Source organism: Aquila chrysaetos, chromosome 11 (assembly GCF_900496995.4).
Source record: "Aquila chrysaetos chrysaetos chromosome 11, bAquChr1.4, whole genome shotgun sequence".
Taxonomy (NCBI): domain Eukaryota; kingdom Metazoa; phylum Chordata; class Aves; order Accipitriformes; family Accipitridae; genus Aquila; species Aquila chrysaetos.
In genome coordinates this window covers 40,984,037-41,005,075 of record NC_044014.1, presented here as the reverse complement: position 1 = coordinate 41,005,075, position 21,039 = coordinate 40,984,037, and the positions used below count along the sequence as shown (strand labels likewise).

Here is a 21,039-nt window from a genome sequence, read left to right as displayed (position 1 = left end):
GAACACTCTTTTCTCCAGTGATCTGTAAAGGTTTCATACAGACCCTGGGGCATGCAGTTCCAGGGCACGATTCTCAATGCTGCCTTCCACTCATCTAGAGTAGGGATTTGGCTGGAATGCTTTGCAGCTCTCTTTCCTACCCAGGTACCTACATGCCCTTCTCACTCAAACCTGAGAACAAGATGGGACAGAGCATGTGCCAATCTCATTGTGATGTAGAACAAAGACGCAGTCAGCATGGTGCTCACTCAGATCAGGAGCTCGGAAGCATTCCTGCACCCCACAATTAGCTGTAGCCTCAGGCACTTAGTATCACACAGGAACTCTGTACAGACAGTGGCAGTCCAAATGAACTATAGAATAATAGAATCATTTAGGCTGGAAAAGGCCTTTAAGATCATCAAGTCCAACTGTAACTATCCTCAGTCTTCCTGCAGTCCTTTGCTTCATTACTTTCCAAACTGATCCCTTGGACACCAGCCTCCTCTAATGTGACCCTGGCATATGTCGAAAGCAGGTCCATCCAGTGACCTGAATTAAGCAGCTGTTTTGAAATATAACTGTGTATGACCACATAATCGCAACATCATAATGCATACACACACAGCATGCAAATCAAGGCTGCAAAGACAACTTTAGTTCTGGTATTACCTAACTTCTAAGAGCTCAACTCCACAACATAAATGGTGCTCTTACAGGGCCTTGTTGTTAGTTTTCTTGGGGGTTTTCTTCTTATTGAGGGAAAAGGAAGGGGCAAAATGGAGGAGCAGAATAACATGAGCCTGAAAAAGCAGACACTCCATTGTATGGTGCTATAGAGATCCATTCAGCTGTCAACAGCTTCTATCTAAACAGGACTACACAACTTGAGCGAAGAAATTAAGCACCAGTTTTTAATACTCGTTGTACAGCAGTATTATGATATTATTATTGAATAGCTCACTTCATCTCAAATATGTCTGATGTCTTCCAGCTGAAGAGACAGATTCAGCGATCTTATGCTCTTTTCTTGAATATACTGTAATGCAGAGAATCTAACCTCTTTTTTTCTTACAAATTACCTCAACATATGTGCTACAATTTAACATCAGTCTTTGTTTTAACAAACAGTAAATGTATCTGTTCCTCTTTATGCACAATTTCTCTGTCCTATTACCTCCAATTTGCATCCTTCCTATTTCTGGCTCCCATTCTCTCTCTTATTTCTCTGCAATTTCTGTGTACGCTACTATTCTATAATTTTATTTTCACTAGTTCTACACTCTGCCTGCAGTAATTTCTCTTCAGTAACACAGTACCTGTTCACTGGGCATAAAGGATGCACTTCACTGCCCTAGGTTACTCACATAAGCTAACTCAGGAGCTAATGGCAGCATAAATACACAGTCCTCTCCTAGTGAAGTGTCACCTTGCAATCAGCTGGCTCCTCAAAGACCCAGCAGTGATAGAATATTTTGGGTTACACCTGAGGGCTGCAGCCTACCTGCATTCTCCCTGTAAGCTGAAAGAGTCAAAACAAACAAAACAAGAGAAAACCATCAAGCAATCAAAAAACCTCACATGATTTGATGTCTGTTCATTACAGATCATATAAATACAGGTAAGAATGAGTACATGTTTCTTTTTTCCACTCCTAATGAATTATGTAAAGGTACTAGGTTCTTGGGTTTGAAGTACTGCAAAGACATGCGAGATGACACCATGCTTGATGTCCCTTGACACAGGCAAACATTCCAACCAAAACCAGTTTCACGTCTTCCTGTCTTTTGTAGATAGACGGATTTAGGTACATTATATATTACTGTCAAAGCAAGGCAACAGAACAGAAATCAGTGTCAACTCCTAATGTATTTAAACACTACCAGTTTCAAGAAAGAAGGGCTCAGCCTTTACATGGGAATCAAAACTATGCTTTCCTCTAATTGCTGCTTCCCTCGGTATTTGTCGTAGTACTTTCAGAAGTTATGAAAAAAAGAATGTCATGTTGAAAGTTCTCAGATTTTCTCATCAAAATGTCAGAAAAGAAGATAAAAACAGGCAAGTTTATTACAAACTCTTCTCACTATTCTGTCCCTTGTGCCACTTCATTGCGATGTCAGTTCACTCTTGATCGCATGAAGATGGTTCTGTCCTGGACATATTTGAACTGATTAAGAAATTTGCTTAGACTGACAGAGCTAGGATTTAGACTTCTGAGTTCATGAAGCTAAATCCTATATTCCAGAGGTATACAGACTTGCCAGAAAATTTCTTAATAGCAAGTTTTTTAACTGCCCAACTATTAGACTTGCAACCACTGAAAACATGGAAGTCCTGGGAGCTCCACAGATAATTTTTTTATTAAGTACACTATGAAAGGCCAGAGATTCATTTATATAAAGGACAACTGTTGTAAACAACAGAAGCCATTTATAGAATAGTGCAGTTATACCCCGCTGCCAGTACAGGGATATTCCAAAATAGGATACACTCTTCTTGAATATTATGAAAAAATAAACAGACACCACTAACCATTTTAGGAAGTTCCAAATTTGCTTAGCAAAACTGAAGATATCTGGGGATATTTAACCACTGGTCAACAGTCCTTAAAGTGGTAGTACAAACAAATCATGAACCTGCTTCTCCTTCTCTGACTTTGCCTTTCATCTGCTTAGAACAGATGTGATGAGGTCAATACAACGAAGTGGAAAGCTGCTGCCTCATCAGTTACAAGTCTCCAAACATTGTTACTTGCATTTAATTAAGAACTCTGATAGAAGTCTTCCATAACTTAAAAAACCTTACATAAATGATGTCATTCAAATAAAACTTTAAAAATTAGTTTTGAACTGCATGGTATCATCATAATTGCATAGCATGCTGAAAGGAGATTAGAGACCATACAGTGAATCATTAGTGCATAATTAGTCCGTTATATCAGAGAATCACAGGATTCACTTTAACTGTGGCATACAAGGGAAAGTTTATACCACTAAAGAAACGGAGAACATAGCTTAAAAATCAGACTTACCATTCTTGGTCAAATACTGAACGTTTGTCATCACTCCTTCAGTGTAAGCACCTGGTTCATAATTGTCCATCTCACCCGAAACAATATGAGCTACTCTTGAAGCACGGCCTCGGATTGCACCTGCTGCACGATCTAAATTGTCTGCATTTTGCTCTCTCAGTGCAATGATACACTTGTTTACATCCTCAAGAATATGGCTTTCTGCAAATAAAACAACATTTCTTTTAGGATGGCACCTCTTACACAATCAGACACATTTTCGACATGGAGTTGATTGCATTTTTTCTTCCTCTGTTGAAATGCATTGGCCAACACATGCTTGGATAAAAAACTTAAAATATGAAATCTACACTGAACTGTCCTTGAAATTCTTAAAACAATTTACTGAATCCTAGAATTCAAAGGTACAGTAATAATCTCCTATAAGCAACAGCAACAATAAAATATTCAGTCAGAAAGTGTTAGAAAAATATGAAAACCACAAAATCTTACATACAGAGTGAATATTTGCAGAATGAAGGAAAATTTCAAGGGATTAAAGCTGTTACTTGTTGTTGAAACCTTCTTAAGCCGCTGTGACAAAAGGTTCCATAATGAGATGAATCTTTGTTGACAAACAATTGCCCCAACAACTAAACTAACTTCTTTTACATCAATATGTTAGGATGTTCATGCTAAATCAAACTCCTATGTGAATAAGAGAGAGCAGTATTTTTGCCTAATTGCATTAAAATTGGACTATTACTTATTAAATTATTGCAATGTGTCATTATTACAAAATGTATATTAATTACGTATTTTCCATACAATTTACATTTCTTATTTATAGTAATGTATTTACTGTATTACTATGTATATTACTGGTTTATACGCTATTGGTGACTTTCAAATAAATATGTGCAAATATATATCTATATCTATATACCTACAGTATCAGCTACCAATATATTAACACAATTATGCAGCACTGGCTTTCCTACTACAGCTACATTATTTCACTGTGCCTTCTTGCCATACAATACTTCCCCCCTTCAGCTATTTCTGTCATTGCCTAATGATAAGATTTCTGTTTTCTATTATCATTCCTACAATATTCTTCTCCTTATTAGAATTTTCCTGTTTAGAATTCATGATCACCTCACAAATTCAAAGCCACATTGAAGAAAAGAAGGAATTCTTGTTTGCTTCATCTTTTCTACAGTATGGCAACTGGTTTATTGTCAAGCCTAGTTAAATGATTTGCCACAACTTATCCAAAGCCTATCCATTTTTACTTTACTAATTGAAACATATACATGTTATAGTCACCTTCCGCCTGTACAAATATACATACATTCATAATTTTACATTTCTGGCACAAAACAGAACACAAAGTTTGGGAATAGGCAGGGAGATGCTGTTAAACTATGTGAATCACATAATGATGCAGAACCTCTGAAAGTCAAAAAGTCTCTTAGATACCAGTTCTTGGATGAGAGATTAAATGGGTTAAAGATGATCCTCCTAGTAAAAAGCTTTAAGAAAGAAATAAACATGCACAAAACCATCCCACTACTAAAGGGGCTGAAAGATGCAATAAAAAAAGGCTATTCTTCCATAGCACTATTTAAAAAAGAAACCAACCCCCCCCCCCCCCCCAAACCAACAACAGTATGTATCACAGTAATTGCTATCTTCTGACTATGGACAATATTTAGCATCCAGAGGACATCTTCAATATTTGATAAAAGAAAGACAAAGAAACACCTGGGAGCTGATGAAGTATATGTTGTACGGTTAACCAAAGAGGTACCCAGTGGTGTCTTTCCTAAGGATGGGAGTTGTAATAAGCTGACTCTGTCTTCCTTACAGATCAAACATGTTTATATCTGACACTCACCTCCAATGCAGGTAGAACTGCAAAGCTGCTTTTGCTGTTTCCTCTTTGACAGAATTTTTTTTTTTTTTTTTTTTTTTTTTACTGGCAGTAGCTGCCCTATGCCAAGACAAATTGAGCTGCTTGACACACTTCCACACTAAAAGGCACCAAACACTCAGTACAGAAGAGACACTTGAACCTTTCTTTGCCATTTCACTCAGCTCTATGTGATATAATGACCTCACTGAAGGGAGCCCAATGTCAGTTTGTGTCTAAGACAGCCAGAAAAGAGAAATGATCATTAACACACATAAATACAACGTGAACATGGCATATTAGCATTTCCAAGTCACCCATGCAAAATGTCAACAGTTAAAAAAGAACAATGATTTGGCTAGAAGAAAGTACAAGGAGAAAATGGTTGCTTGTAGACTGATGGAAACAACTGTTGGGTTGACACGGACAGAAATGAAAATTAGAGAAATGCAGAAGGGTGCCAAGCAAAGAACAATTATACAATTCTTCTTATAAAAGAAATTATTATCCTTCTGTCTTTCTGAACATCCATTTCCTCAACATTTTTCAAATGGCAACAGTAAAGCTGTATTTGTGCTATTTTTCAAATGCCAATAGTAAAGTTGTGTTTGTGCTTAAAAATTATTTTTTGATACTCAAATACATAGTAATGGAAAAAAGAACATCAGCAGGAAGGATGGAGATGAAGAAGAAAATACTGGTACTAAAGTAAGAAAGACTGGTCATAAAACCAAAAGGTAGCAGACCTGAGTAATAATTCAGATTAAGCTAGAAGGCAGTATCAGTAATGTCAAGAGTTACAGAGAGAACAGATATGTGGTATGCTAGTATGCCCACCTATACCACCAATACTGAAGGGCATATTCCATTTTTTTCAGGCAAAGTGATGTATATATAAAATTTAACTTGTGGTACAGAGGGCAATACCACAAAATATAATTAAAAAAGATAATATGTTTATGGCTTTAAAGCTTATCACTTCTTAAAAGCTTCCATACTAGTTCTGGTATTGAATTTCCTTTCCTACACAGACCTAAAATCTGCTTTGTCTCTCAGAGAATGTAATACAAGAACATTAGAAATGCAAGATGTGAAGGCAACAGATTTGCTCTATCTTCAGAAATACCACTGTGAAACTTCTTTTGCACTAAGCCATGAAATAATTCAGAGCTTACATGTTTCTTGTTAACTCAGGACTGCCATTCAGTATGTCAGTATTAAATTGCACTTTATGTTATACAATAAATTGGACAACCATGGTAACTGGGACAGACAAAACGCACTCTTAGGTAATCCTGAATTACTAACTATGTCTGGCATGAGTATCTTGGGATTCTACCTATGCAAAAATTATGAATTCTGGTTCAGTTTATGAAACTGCTACATCACAGAATGCCTCTATGAGTATGGAATGTCCATATTCTTTCAGGTATATGTCACCAATCTCCAAGATCAGCAGAGAAGTTTAATAATGGTGACTTTCTTAGCACTGTTTGTTCAGTCTGTGCATATTCTGTTAACTATACCCATGGACTACCATCTACATGGAAGCAGGGCAATGAGAGGACTGGCAACTCTTTCAGTTCCACCCATGCCAAACACAACACACGAAAATGAAAAAAAGGGGCAAACGACAAGATGCGCAAAGACGTTCCAGGGACTACCCTGTGCTGTACAGGTTAATACCTCATCTTTCTTTTTTCAGGCATCTCCTCCTGTGTGCTTTCCACAGTGGGAGGCTTCCAAACAAACCAGTTTGTGAACGTGTACAAGGCTGAAAAAGGCTGAAGCACTGAAGGAAAGAGAGGGCTGACGTGCATAGAATGCAGGAGAAAGGACTAACAAAACCCCACTTCTGCTGCCATAATTATGTCTAAAATGAAGTAGTATAGGTCACCACTGCATTAGGTTTAATATTGTCCACCCGTTAACAGAGACAATCACAGAAGTGGATAGCACAACCTCCACTTTAAGGGCCTTTGCGTGAAGAATACACTCCCTTTTAACTGTTCAGCAAAGACAACAACGAAAGGGCTTAGTCCTGTGTAAACAGAAAGGTAGGGCTCTTCTGATACATACCAACTGAAATCTCCATAATGGAAAAACACAGTTAACTGGTTATCTTGTGTGATATGAATATCAAGTAAATTTTAAAAAAAAAAAAAACAAAAAACACTGCATGTGGCATAATGGAAATATTGTATGAATGGAACACATGATGGGAAGCGCCCCGTTTCCAAACCCTTCTAAGAGATGTCAAAAACAACACTTTCATGGAGAAAGAAAAAGCAAATTTGAGGCCAGATGCTCAATGGAAATGCAATTAGACCTGTATGTTGTGGCCTGACATCCCAATTAGCTGCTTCCTTCCAAATTGGTAAGGCTACTTTTAAGTCCTTTTAGAATTCAACTATCAAAGCCCACAATAATATCAGAGAATATAAATGAGAATGTGATATATCCTTCCAGACACTGTTTCACAGAAGACAAAGACAGATACAGATTTTATTAACTGTGTACTGTCCATCCACCTTGTACTAGAAAAGATGTGCAACATCTTTTCTTGCTACATCCATACACCGTCACAAGTAAGGGGTCAGTTGAGAACTTCACAAATGCCATACTTATGTCAAAAAATCACAAGCTCTTGGCAGCATGAAAGAATGCACAGACAATACACAAACTCAATAAGCATAAATGACCTTGTCCCCGCATATTGGTACTATACAGCCGTAACCTTTCTGCATATCAACAGTCAACACACAGCCTCTCACAATGTTCTGAAGTTCCTCCCAGATGAGGTACTTCACAATCAACAAAACCTTGCTTAACTTAATTTCCTCAAGGCACAAACAAGCTTATAAATTTGCCTTAGCACATCTAATGGAAAAGGAAAGAAATCAGCACTGGTCACAGTCCAGCTGAGATTCTTTTCACCTGTAACTTTCTTACAAATGCTTCCTCCTCCTATACAAAATGCATTAGATCAACTTTTGATTTTCATCACAGTATCCTACTTGCCAAAGCAGAAAAGGATGATTAGGATGATGTACCATCTCTTCATCATGAGTCAATATCTAATATAAGAGTTAATTGTAACAGTGGATTGATAGATGTTTAAAGAAATTGTCAGATCACCACAGTCATCACAGCAGTTATCAGGAGTGGTCCACTGTACCTTCTGATTTTCCTTTGGGATCTTGGTGTTAGTTGTATTGGCCAAAAATCATATCTCAGCTGAGCTAACCACTGGATAATAAAGCTGTCTCTGACAAAGCCATGACTCAGACTGTCTCTGGGACAAAATCCATAGCTCTTCCTTTGCACGTCATCAGAAGAAAAAGACAGGTGATGCCCTTCCACTCCACTTGGCACTGATAAGGCCTCAGCTGAAGCACGTTTTATTAACGTTCCTCCGCTCAGTTCAAGAAAACTGTGGACCAAATGGAGGCATTACAGAAAAAAGAAAAGAAAAAGAATTATTAGAGATTTAAGAAATAAATTATATGAAGAAGCATTAGAAAACTCAACTTGTTTGGTCTCCTGAAGACAAGATGGAAAATAAAACATACTTTTCTGCAAGCCCTAAACCATAAAATTAAGATATAGAAATTTATGCAGTGATAGTTTAGCCTGACCAAAATGATTTCTATCTTTTACCGTCTGTCAGCATGATAAAATGGGAAGCAAAGAAACTTCGTACAAAAAGTAAACTTCCTTTCAGACCACTCCTGTTTCCCTGGACGTGGTACCTTACAGTGCTACTCTGAAAAGATTTCAAGTTTTCCAATAATAGCACTACCTAGTATGGCAGAAGATGTGCTCCCGCAGACTCATAATGCTTTGGTGAACCCCAAAAAGATATTTGAAAGGAAATAATTATTAATAATATCCATACTTAGATTCAGCAATTTCTGGTGCCAAAGTTAAGAGAACAAGACCACTAAGTGGAAGGTGCAAGTGCCAGTATACAATTCCCTCTTATCATTCCTCCTGTATTCAGACAGGAAAAGAAGCTGCATTTAATTCCCACCTTTTTGCTACATACCAAAGTTCAGAGAATACTCCAGGGTAAATCTCCATGAGCAATCTTATGAAATAGTGTTTCTTGGCACTTGGGGCAAGACAGTGTCTTAGTCGCTATTCGAAAAAGAAATCACTGGTAATCACTTAATGTTCAAAGTCCCTAGCAACTTCAATAGAATAATTTTTAAGTTAATAAACAAGTGGAGAAAAAGAATTACTCAGAACAAGGAAAATAAATATCCTTTCTTCTATGATTGTATTAACTAAATCTATTTTATCTGCCAAAACTAAAAAACTGGATGATGATTTCTAGCGTTATTTGTTGCTAGTGCAGCTGACAACACTGTCATTCTGTCTCAGACCAAGAGTTGTATTGAGAAGCAGGGCTCACAATGCTCTGATATTTACTCAAATGCATGCACAGTGCTTCCAAAATGCTCAGCTTTCAGACACATACAGCTATAATATAAAACGCATATAAATGTCTATTGTCATGGCCATCCTAAAAAAGGCAAGGAGGAGGATCCAGAAAACTACAGGCTAAGGCTTCACCTCAGTTCCTGGAAAACTTATGGAACAAGACCTCATAGAAGGCATTTCCAGGAACATGAAGGACAGGAAGATGGCTAGGAACAAACAGCATCGATTTACCAAAGGCAAATCAAGCATGGCCAAAATGATCGCGTTCAGTGATGAAAGACTGGCTCTGTGGATGAGGGGAGTGCATTGGTTATTGCTTACTTCAAGAACATTTTTGACACTGTCTCCCACAGCCTCCTTACAGAAAAACTAGAGTGATAGCATCTGGGTGGGTGAACAACAAGGTGGATGAAGCAGCAGAGCGGTCAGTAGTTCAAAGAAACTGGAGGCTAGTTAGGACAGCTACTCTTCGGGAAGGGTCAATGCTGAGGCTGATATTGTTCAACTTATTAACACCTTGGACAAAGATACAGAACACATCCTCAGCAAGTCTGGAGGTGACACTGACTGGGCAGACTGGCTGGCTGGTACTCTTAGAGGACACAGCTGCCATTCAGAGGAACCCTGACAAGCTGGACAAATGCACCAACAGGCACTTGGTCAGAAGTCAAAGCAAAGGGAACAGGACTTGGTTTAAGGGGCAGAGGGAGTGGGAATTTCTTCATTATGAGCATGGTGAAACACTTGAACAAATTGCCTGTGGAGACCAGAAATGAACTGATGCAGAGAAACGGGTCCAAATATTTTTTGTTTTCAGGTGCTAGATAAAATAAATTATTATTACTTTTAAAAAACACTGAGAAACTCTGCCATAACTGCAGTCTCTTCCTGAAAGGAGAATTGTGATGCTAAGAGAGATCAAATTCGGAAAAGCACATACATGAAAAGCCTCCTGAGTTAACAGATATGTCTCATGTTAATGGGTACTAGGCCACAAGGACAAATTTTCCTGAGAGAAGAACAGGCCTAGGAAGGGTGCCAGAGAGCTCCAGGAAAGAGTGAGCAAACTTGGAGAAAGGTAAAATCTAAGTGTCCAGTATCATGAGACATAAGCACAAAAATATGGCAGCTATCTCAAACAGTGAGCTGGAGGCTGCAAGACAAAAGCTGTAACACAACAGAAGAATAGGGATGGAAAATGAAGATGAATGTAGGCAGAGAAAAGAGGGGATAGCATAAAGGCACCCCCTTAGGCAAGGTACTGAAAGTTCTTCAGGATCCATCACTATCTGTGCAAGTCCCTGTAGATGACTTCTGAAGGAAAACGGAAGGAACATTTTAAATTGTATAATAAATTTCTTGTTTATGTTTTTAGAAACTTCAACCTGTAGTCTGAAACATTAACTTCAGTTCTGTTCGCAGAAAGTACTAACTGAAGTGTGTATTTCTTTTGGATTTTACCTTAGGGTGAACAAAGTATTGATTGAGTTGGCAGCCTCTCCTTAAGGTTCATTTTCATTCACATATGCACGAATGATTCCAAGATGTTAGCACATAAACTCAAGAAAGCTAAAAAGAAACAAACAAACAAACAAACCCCAAATCCCCCACCACATCAGCACCAAAAAAGAATCTTTGAAAATAAGAATGTTTCTCACAGTGAATGTCTATTTATTAGAGAGTTGGTAACCCAAAACGATCAGTTTAATTGGCTAATAAAGGTTTCAAATTACACAAAATTTCTCTCCCTGCATGAGTGAGAACTCTATAGTAATATTAATCCTTTCCAGAGTTTTATTTCTTTCCCTCATTCATTTTAACATGATTACAATAAGACTTGGTTGGTTTGAGATGCTAACTGCTTGTGCTTCAATCCTTGCCCTCAATTTCTTGTGCAAAAAATTCAGCCTACAGACAGGTTCTTGGACTGTCAACTTCCCTATTCAGCATCCGGAGGTACTCCAGGATCTTGGGGACATGAAGGAAGCACAGTCTTAAACTCTCAGTATGTGTAAGTCCCTCTCCTTTCCTAGAGCTTTCCATGGGCCAGGCTCTGAGGTCTCTGAAAATGAGGAGGTACACAGTAAAAGCATACAAGCAATCTTGATGTCTAGATAAGGATCTGGAGAGAGGAAAGGCAGAGAAAAAGCAGACCAGAAACATGGACACCTGGATGGACTAGACATAAAGAGAAGCCAGAAAAATCAAAAACATAAGCATACCCAGCTGGGTAGGGGTCACTTCTCTACCTACATACTCCAATTCTCTCCTGGGTTATGAGATCAAGGAAACACCTTCCTCCAGAAACATGCAGGGGTGACATGCACTCATACAAATTGCCCCTAGACTCTTCATTTGGCCTAGTCATCTTAAACGTACCCTTCTTATGTCAACTCAGAGAAATTATACATTTTAGGGATAATCCACCTCATACTTTACGTACACATGTAAGTGTGTTCAATTGACCTAGGCCTTAGAGGTGCCCATTTCTCTCTTCTGGCTATAAAAAGCTGAGAATACTTAGCTCAGTTTTTATTCTCAAAATTACAGGAGATGGTTCATACTCCCATTATCCAAGATAATGTACAGGGCAACAAAGAATTTTTTATGTATTAATACTCTGTAATTTGATGCTGACTTTGTAGGAAAAGAAGGGAAAAAATAACGAATTGCAAATGGTACCAGGACATGAAAGAGGAGACAATGAGGGAGAAGAAGAAATAGAGCATTCTTGTTTAATCCTTGGAAATCACCATAAGCACAAATCACGTTCACAGTATGCCCCGCCCTCCTTCCCAACTGCTACTAACTTCCAGAATGTACGTAGCAAATTTTACTCAGACTAGCCACATCTCAGCTATGAGCCTAGATAAAACTATAATTATGTTAATAACCATTGTTTCCTAAAAAAGCATTCTCTTCACCGAAGTTGCTATAATGGACATACAGTAAAATTTTTCAAAGACTGTAATTTACCTTCCTAAAAAACCAATTCAACAATGTCAGCTTCTTGAAGTACAATGGAATAACCCCTTCAACTTTAATTTGATCATGCTAACTCATGATAATGCTGACCAGGAGGCCATTTGGCCTAGATTAGGAGACTAGGCAGCACTGGACTAGAAGACCTTTTTTTGTCTCAGCTACTGCAGACAGATTGATACTTCAACATTACGTTATTTATATTAGAATTCTCATGGTACACGTACCTCTCCTACATCTGATCACAAATGTGGGAACTGACAAATGGCCCCCCCCTTCCTCTTCCATAGCATGTGGTACTTCAATGGACCTGCACTATACACCCAGCTTTGCTAAACAGCTCTAAAAAGTGCCTCCACCATTTAAATACATTTACACCTAATACAGTAAGTGCTTCCAGACAGATCCAAGAAGCCACAATCAGCATACATCCCTCATCTCTTATACTACATTTTAGAAATTTAAGTTTTAGTGAACACAGCATGCTGGAAGAACATTGCCAGGTAACATTAACTCTGCATTAATAGGTTAATTGACTCTGGTCTTTCACTTCTTCACTGAGGTGTGAGGCTGGTGAATGTGAGGTAACAATTGAAATAGGTGAGGAGGGGTGGCAGGGGGAAATCACTGCAAAGATAATGAGGTTGACCAGAATAGTGAACAGAGAGGTTGTAAAATCTCTGTCCTTAATCTGAATACACTGTAGGCCCAGCTGTGAGCAGTAGGATGGACTAGATCTTGAGGTCCCTTCCAACCAGAAGGATTTTACGATTCTGTGATATAGAGGGCAAAAAACGCTAAGAACTGCCAGCCAAAAAGAGCATGGGCTGACATATCCAGGCTCCACAAATTACTGAAACATGCCTTCTCTGCATCAGCAAGTCCTTTTACAGATTTGATCATAAAATTCTTCAGTACATTTGCCACCAACTGTCAGCCTTAACTTAGGCTTTTCTCCTCACTTTGTTACCTCAGATGTAATAATTAATTACTTTTCATTCTTCCCTTTAGCTATTGGATAATGGAGATTTGTTTGCCTTACAAAATCATGTCGTATTTTTCTTAGTATGTGCATCCCGTTCACAAAATACACAGGAAAACCATTTTATTTATACTCAGTCTGGGCCTGTTCCCTTTATTTACACAGCAATACAGAACCGAAGCATTTATTATTCTCCTTAGAACATTCCCTCTCCAAAAATACAGGAGACAGTTTCCCTTTCTGTCACCTTTATAAACCCCAGGTAAAAATTCAGGAAAACTTCTTTTTCCAGTAGATGAACTACATACAAAAGGGGAGAGACTTTTCTTTGGAATTCTTCCCCCCCCCCCCCCCCCCCATTTGTTTCTTAATTCCCATCAGCTTTTCAGCAGTCTACTAGAACTGTCTGGGGGAGAATTCTTAACTACAAGAGAGGATTCTCCTTCAGCAGATGAGCAGAAGACTGCATCATACGCAAAATGCTCCACAAGTCTTTGGTCTTTTGTGCCCCACTTGCCTCTTCTGAAGGCAGAGTTGCTTACACAGCTGATGAATTAAAGCAGACAGAGGCTGGGGACAGTGGGAAGGAAGTTGTATTCTCAGTGCTATGAAAGTAGAGATTCAATTTTCCATATCATTTGCTCTGCCAAAAGAGAAGAGCTGAAGTCTGCAGTTTTATTGCCTTAGGTGAAATATGAGCTGGCCCTAAACGGGGCATAAATAAATCTGTATTCTGCCCTTCTGTGGCTGGGAAATGGAAAATTTATTGTTGCTTTCTAAATTCTGCATTCAAAATCCAAATCTAGCTAAAATATTATCTAACTTCATGAAAATATCTCTTGAAAACTCAGAAAGGCCTTGATATATCATAAATCCTTAAATTTAATAAGGCAAAAGCAACGTCTTCTGAATAACACGTTATCTAAGGAATTAGTTTACGCCACAAATTACAGAGTTCTTCATTGACCTCCAGTCTTATCTCATCAGAAATGAATGTCTTTTGAACAGTGAAATAACTAGCCAGATTACAGGGAAATAGTTCATAGCACATATCTTAAAAATCAATGTATAGCTAATATCCTAGTTAATAATTTCAGGGCAGATGCTATAGAATGAAGAGCTGACAATCTTCCTAGTTTGGACCAAACAGCATAAAAGAAATTTGCAATTACTAGGGAATACTCAATGTCTGTCTTTGGATCAGCTGGAGATTTGGTCAATTTATCACCTTCAACAGATTTAATTTCCTCGGGGGGTGGGGTGGGAATTAACAAACATGAAAATTTATCATCTATTTCCTTTTGCTAGATTAGTGGTGTATAATTGGGAGACCTTTTGCATTACCTGTTTTACAATGTGTGCAACAAAGCAGACCGTATTATGTTAAATGGTAGCTATTTCATTTATGTCTATAAAATATTGTCAAAAGATAATAGCCATCTGCCACTCTTGGGTAATTGTTCAGGTGAAAACACCGACTTTATGATAATATTCTCTTGTATCAGCTTTTTATCTGCTATATAGTGAACATATGATGAACACCTAATAATTCTGTTTGACACAATAGCCAGCCCACAGAGAGGGCAAATGTTAACAGATGGAAAACATTTAACTGACAAGAGATGATTTGGGGTAGGAAACTCCAAAGTCTCCCTACAAAAATGATAAATTCTAAACTGTGATAAATTTGTCAATTTTCCTGGTGGAAGTGTTATACTCATCTGTGAATTGTGTTGTTTACTGTTGAAAATAGCTACCTCTCAAAGTATCAAATGTCCAGAAAGAAAAACTGCCTTTTCATTAGATCAGTTTTTCCACTGAAGTGTAAGCTAGTATCATTTTTGCTGTTGTTGTTGGGGACGGGTGGTGTTATCTTGTTTTGGGCAATTTTGGGGTTTCAGAGGGGTTAAGGTTTGGGGTTTTGTTTGTTTAAGTTTTTTTTTATACTACCACACACCACACTTCTGGGACCAAATTTAAAGTATCTGCTAAACTTAATGGCAACAGAAGTTTGGACACGCAAGTCAGACTTTGTGCAAGCCACAAATTCAATTAGGCACGCTCCTTGATTTTGCACTCTTCCCCCCCCTCCCCCAATACTGTAAGGATTCCCCATTTTGTAGCAAACAGGCACACGTCCTATCCAGTTGCTGGAGGTTCCGAAGGGTAGGATGCCTTCTGATCATCAAGAAAAACTCATGAGGATCCTACTGCTTGTTATCAGTTTCACAAGAAGGGACCTTAAGGGAACACATCACATTCAACAATTGGCTTTTGCTCATCTTGTGCATGCATGTATGTATGTCTTTTTAAAGAAAATATGTGTTTGACATGCTGCACGCTAGCCTTGCTGGCTAGCTTTCAGTAGTAAAAGCATGCACCAGAAGTTTCAGAACTACAACACAACTGGAACCTGCTCTCCCAGATAAAGACTTTGTATCATATCCTAGAAACAGAAAGTCTGGCATTCTGCACCATAGTAGCATCGTCACTTTAAACTCTTAGTGTCACTGTTCAAAAATCTTCCCTTATCATTTGGTTGTGCTTATTTAGATACCATTTTTTAGAATGCTTATGTATGTTTCCAGTAGGCCTCATTACAAAAAGCAAGCAAATCAATTCCTGCAAAGCTGCACAAAACCATTAAAAGCTACTGCCACAGCTGCAGCTGGAAAGCTATTAGCAACCAAGCTGTTAGGAAATAAACACACAAAAAATTAATCCCAATCTGCATCAAACCCATGCATCTTAGACCACGCTCCAAAGGCTGCCAAATCTGAACTCAGCCAGATCAAATACAAAGTGAATTCCAAATGCATCAGCCTTCAAAACTCTGGAAGGAGATGCCAGTAGTTTGCAAAGCTTGTGATGAGAAACAAATCTTGCAGATAACTAGGTCTAAGCAACAACTTACTGAAATTCAGTAAAAAGTGAGCAGGAATTCAATATGAAATTTCAGTTTGTGGATGGAAACTTTACATAATCCAAATGACTAAGTCCACTGCTGAACTGCACTACCTAGCTCTTTAGTCCTGCCTACTTACTGAATGACTCCACACATCTGGTTTGCTCTTATCCTCTACAGCTCTGCAAGCAGTTCACCACTAAAACATTCCCGTAACAAGTACAGAAAATCTTGAATTAGAAAATGCTAATCTGAAATAGCAGGTTTTTATGGGACAACACTTGCCAAAACAGTTTCCCAAAATCAGCATGTGATACATGGTCCAATCTGGTGGCTAGGATACGGCATACCTAAACAAGCAGCCCCTAAGAAAGCATCAATTACCCAAGAAGTGTAACACCATTGTAATGTTTGCCCTTGAGCGTAAACAATCGCTGTTACAAGAGTAATTTGCACTCAGATCAGTGTATCAGGGACTGTCTGCTACTTTTGGGGCTAGGATAGGGATACCAAAGGGAGGTAGGAGACAACACTAGATTTTCAGTTAAAACAAAATGCATACAATGAGCATCAACAAATTTGCAGGAACAAGACATTCCTCTAAAGGAAACTGAAAACAAATTGTTGAACTACTAGTTGTGACACATAACATACCAAATTCCATTAACCTTGATAATACAGTAAGAAAAATTGATTACTATGGTGATAACTTTTAAGGCATTTGGTAGGAATCACAGGAAACAGAAACCTATATATAATAATCCTGTTGGGCAAACTGGTAGAAACTTTTCCATAAAATAGAACTGAGAGTGATCCCAATATGATGTAATTAAGAAGAGTCAGAATAGCTTTGTAGAGCAGAAAGCCATGTATCACAAACCAGAGATTTTTAAAGGTACCAGTGAACAGTGAGGTAAGTGCTTCATTTGGTAACTACAGACTGGATTTCCAAATGACTTTCAAAGCGGTCTCGCAACTACTATTCCTGGACAACTCTGAGATGGCATGGAACAAGATGACAGATTTTCCTGGGTGTTACTTTTTAGAAAACAGAAAACAAGGGATAGAAATAAGCAGACAGTTTTCCCAATTACGTAAGTCAGCAGTTCCACAGGGATTGGCTCTGAAATTGTGTGATTCCATACTTTCAGAAATAATATGAAAAGAGAGTATTGAAGTAACAAAGGAGGGATTTTTTTTCTTTTCTCATTTAGGATAGTCAAAGCTGACAAGAACTGAAGATGGCTATCACAGTACCAAGTGATCAGTCAATGAAACAGACCACATTCAATGTCAATAAACTCAAATTAATGTGTTTAGTGGAAAAACAGCCCTAAGTCTGTATCGAATACTGAGCTATAAATTAGTTACTACTATTAAGCATAGAAATTTCTAAGGTCAATTAAGAAAATTCTAGAAGCACACTTACTCAACCATGATTAAAAGGTGGACAATGCTAGGATTTCCCAGGGAAGACCTGACAGTAAAGAAAAAAGGGGTTTACTATGCCAGCATAATCCATAATACGCCTACATCTTAAATGATGCGAATAGCTCTTGTCCTTACTTCCATCTAAAAACCTCCACTTCAGTAAGCAGCAAGACTAAACCAAAAAAACCCCTACTTCTTCATAACCACATCTCTAAATTGTTGAAATAACAGTTACAAAATGTTACGGAAGACAAACAGGTTAAAAGAAAGAGAAGGAGATGGTAGAGGATATGGCCCAGCAAGAGCAAAGTCATATGATGGCTTTGACAGAACTTTCAAGTGGGTCATTAAATGGATGACTGATGAAAGCTATACCAGCAAAAGCAAACTTTGCATGCTCAGTGACACGCATTTTCTTATACTCCAGGTGAGAACCGTGAAGAGGGACCTTGACTATTTCAGCTCAGTGAATTCGTATTTGTCCTGAAGCACATTATAGTCGGGCCAAACAAACTTGAGACAAATGGTATTGAAACTCACTGCATAATTAACCTTCCTGTTTGAATATCATTTCAACATAAATAAGTGCATAGATCTCTACTTAGATTCTTATGGGGTTTGTTGGTTTTTGGGGTTTTTTTGTTGGGTTTTTTTGTTGTTTTTTTTTTTTTTTTTCAAAAAGCATGACATGGTATTTTGCTATTGCAGGTGCCAAAAAGCCAGCATGAAAACATTAAATTTCATCTTAAGCCTCTGAATAGCATCTTGTTTTTTTCTCCCCTTCTCCATAGCTATGCTAAGACTGAATCTATAATTGGCAATTTTTGCGATGCATTCATCTGTAAACATGCTACATAGACTGGAAAAGTAGTAATAAAACTGAACCAGAACTTTAAACCATTGATGGAAAACTGATTATATCAAGAGAGATAAGCAAGCCAGAAATCTGAATCTTTCCCTTACTCCTTGCCCAAGTATTTACAGCGTACTTCGCAGTTTACTTTGAGGGACTTCAACTTTCCAGATTGCGTTCTTAATGATTGTAACTGTCCAAAGTGATTGAAGTATGAGCCCTATCAAAATCTAAAATTCAATGTTATAAATACTTACAGACTGAGGCGTGGTCTTATGACTCACTGTATTTGAGTGCTATTCATCAAGCGTATTTTTTTTAACATAATAGAAGATGTAGCAATGTTACAAGGTTAAAAGAAGGGTGATCTTAGCTTTCCAAACAAGCACCATGGAGCACCTTCTATCTCTTAATGCCAGAGTCCTGACTAAGTTTTTCAGTATCCATAAAGAAGAAATGGATGGTATTAGTAAATGGGCATTATAATGTTTTTCTTTGTAAGCAGTAAAAAGAACATTCTCCCACCCAAAAATAACGTTTGGTTGTTGGGGTTTTTGCTGGTTTGGGTTTTTTTTTTAAACAAAAAGCATTTCATAAGAAATTTCAGACTCCCTTCTGTTCTAGAACACGAAAAATGTTCTAGTGTCATTGCAGTTTACACAATAGTTCAACAGGAACCGGAACAAGGGCTTCCCCTTCCTCCAGAAAAAAAGCCAATCCACTATGATCCAAACCACATTCACAAAGGAACACACAAGAGGCACTGGACAACACATTCTACTGCTTACCCATGAAATGGGCACTAAAACCAAGAGCTATGAAGTACCACTGACAGTCAGGACTCATCCAGGAAGAGGCCCTTCTACACAGGCTTAAAGGTCTCCCACATTGCCCAGCAGCAGAAACCATCAGGGACAATGAACAAGGTGGATTTTCCATGGCAACAGAATCAACAGGCCCAAGATGTTGTGACTTATGCTCACATGCACACTTATGAAAAAGAAGCAGGGTGTCTTGTGCAGGTAAGTGGCATATAAATATAGCTACAAGTTGCACAAGATTTTAAAATAAAACCTGTATGTGGAATTTAAGGGAAGTACACACATGTTCCAACAGTGCCTTGGCCTCTGCTGGCTTTGGCAAAGGAAAAAAACTTTAGGCGACCGCTAAATCTAGCTATAACAGTAGAGACCTCTGATGGTCACAGGCCATCTCCAGAGATGGACTTCATTCTACTATGCCACATAGCAGAGTACTTCTAGCAAAAGACAACATATTCACTTACTACATTTGACAAGGCATGAACTTATTTTATGCTTTTTATGATCCAATTTTTAAAAAACTGGTATTCTACAAATAGCCTAGTTTTGTTTTCCTTTAGGGGTTAATAAAAAAAGCAACTGTAGTTAATAGAAACAATCTCACCAAAGCCAAGTCCGGGGTTCATACAACACCCATCTGCACAATTACAACAGTCACAGGTAAAGTCCAACTACAATAAACTGAGAGTAATTAAAATAGAGATGAGCAAGCTATACCCATAGTAATTCAATCACACACATAAAAATGCGCAAACATGCCATCAGTCCTATAATTGCAGTGATGCATGACTTGAAGTGAACAGCCTTAACGGTATTATTTCATGGCTTTGATAAGTTCCTAGTACTTTGTTACAGTACTGCAAATATCAGAAGTAGCAAAGTTTGAGATGTTCCAACAGTCCTCACTCTCCCTACAGTATACCTATTTGCTAGGAGATACATGTAGGAAGTAAGTAATTTATTCAGTGGTGCTCCTTAAAATCTACTGGGTGGCCTCTATGCAAGCTGTTCACTCATTAGACTTGCTCCTCTAAGACAACAATTTTCTGCTCACAGACAAGTTTTTTAAATGGAGGAAAAAAAAAAAAAGCGCCTAACAGAAAGACATAACTCCACAGGCAAAAGGTAAAACCCCCAAGACAATGAAATAACATACCAATCTGATTAGCCCAAATTACATCCAGTACTTTGTATGTGGCTTAAGCACAACTGTGTATTTTTGCAAAGAACAAATGACTAGTAAAACATAAAAAGTTCTGCCCAGAGAAATAACTGAACTGCAATAACCTCAGACTAGCACCTTCTTTAATGCAGGCTTAAGTGTAGATGTTCAGCAAGATGAAAGCTAACATACGTTCCTAAATCAGTGAATAAAACCACAACAGAATAAAGCACATCTGAAAAAAATGCAGAGATGTCATACACTATTTCTGTTTGCAAGTGGTTCCACTAAATTAGCAGACAAACCATTAAAGTTTTACAGCCTTACCTGCAGAGTACTAGAATGCTGAAAAGCTTTTTTGGTTTTGGTTTTGTGGGTTTTTTTTTTTTCAATGAGAATGGGAGTGTAGAGAGGAAGTAGATTCTAGAAGTTTCAGAAGATAAACTTCACAGGAAAGAAATTAGATTTTGGGGTGGGAGGGGAAGGAAATGGGAAATTTTCAGTGGAAATGCACAGTACTAGAGAACTGAGGAGATTTAGGAATAAAACGAGA

General features: G+C 38.1%; 1 protein-coding gene across 5 annotated transcripts in view; it reads right to left on the bottom strand.

Moving 5' to 3' along the window:
* The window catches only part of CTNNA3 (catenin alpha 3), a 549,510-nt gene that overhangs the window by 140,899 nt on the left and 387,572 nt on the right, over nucleotides 1–21,039 (bottom strand). For all 5 annotated transcript variants that reach the window (XM_030030142.2, XM_030030141.1, XM_030030143.2 and 2 more), the window contains one exon: nucleotides 3,011–3,211. In XM_030030142.2, the coding sequence (XP_029886002.1) occupies nucleotides 3,011–3,211 (201 nt within the window). The remainder of the gene's footprint in view (nucleotides 1–3,010; nucleotides 3,212–21,039) is intronic.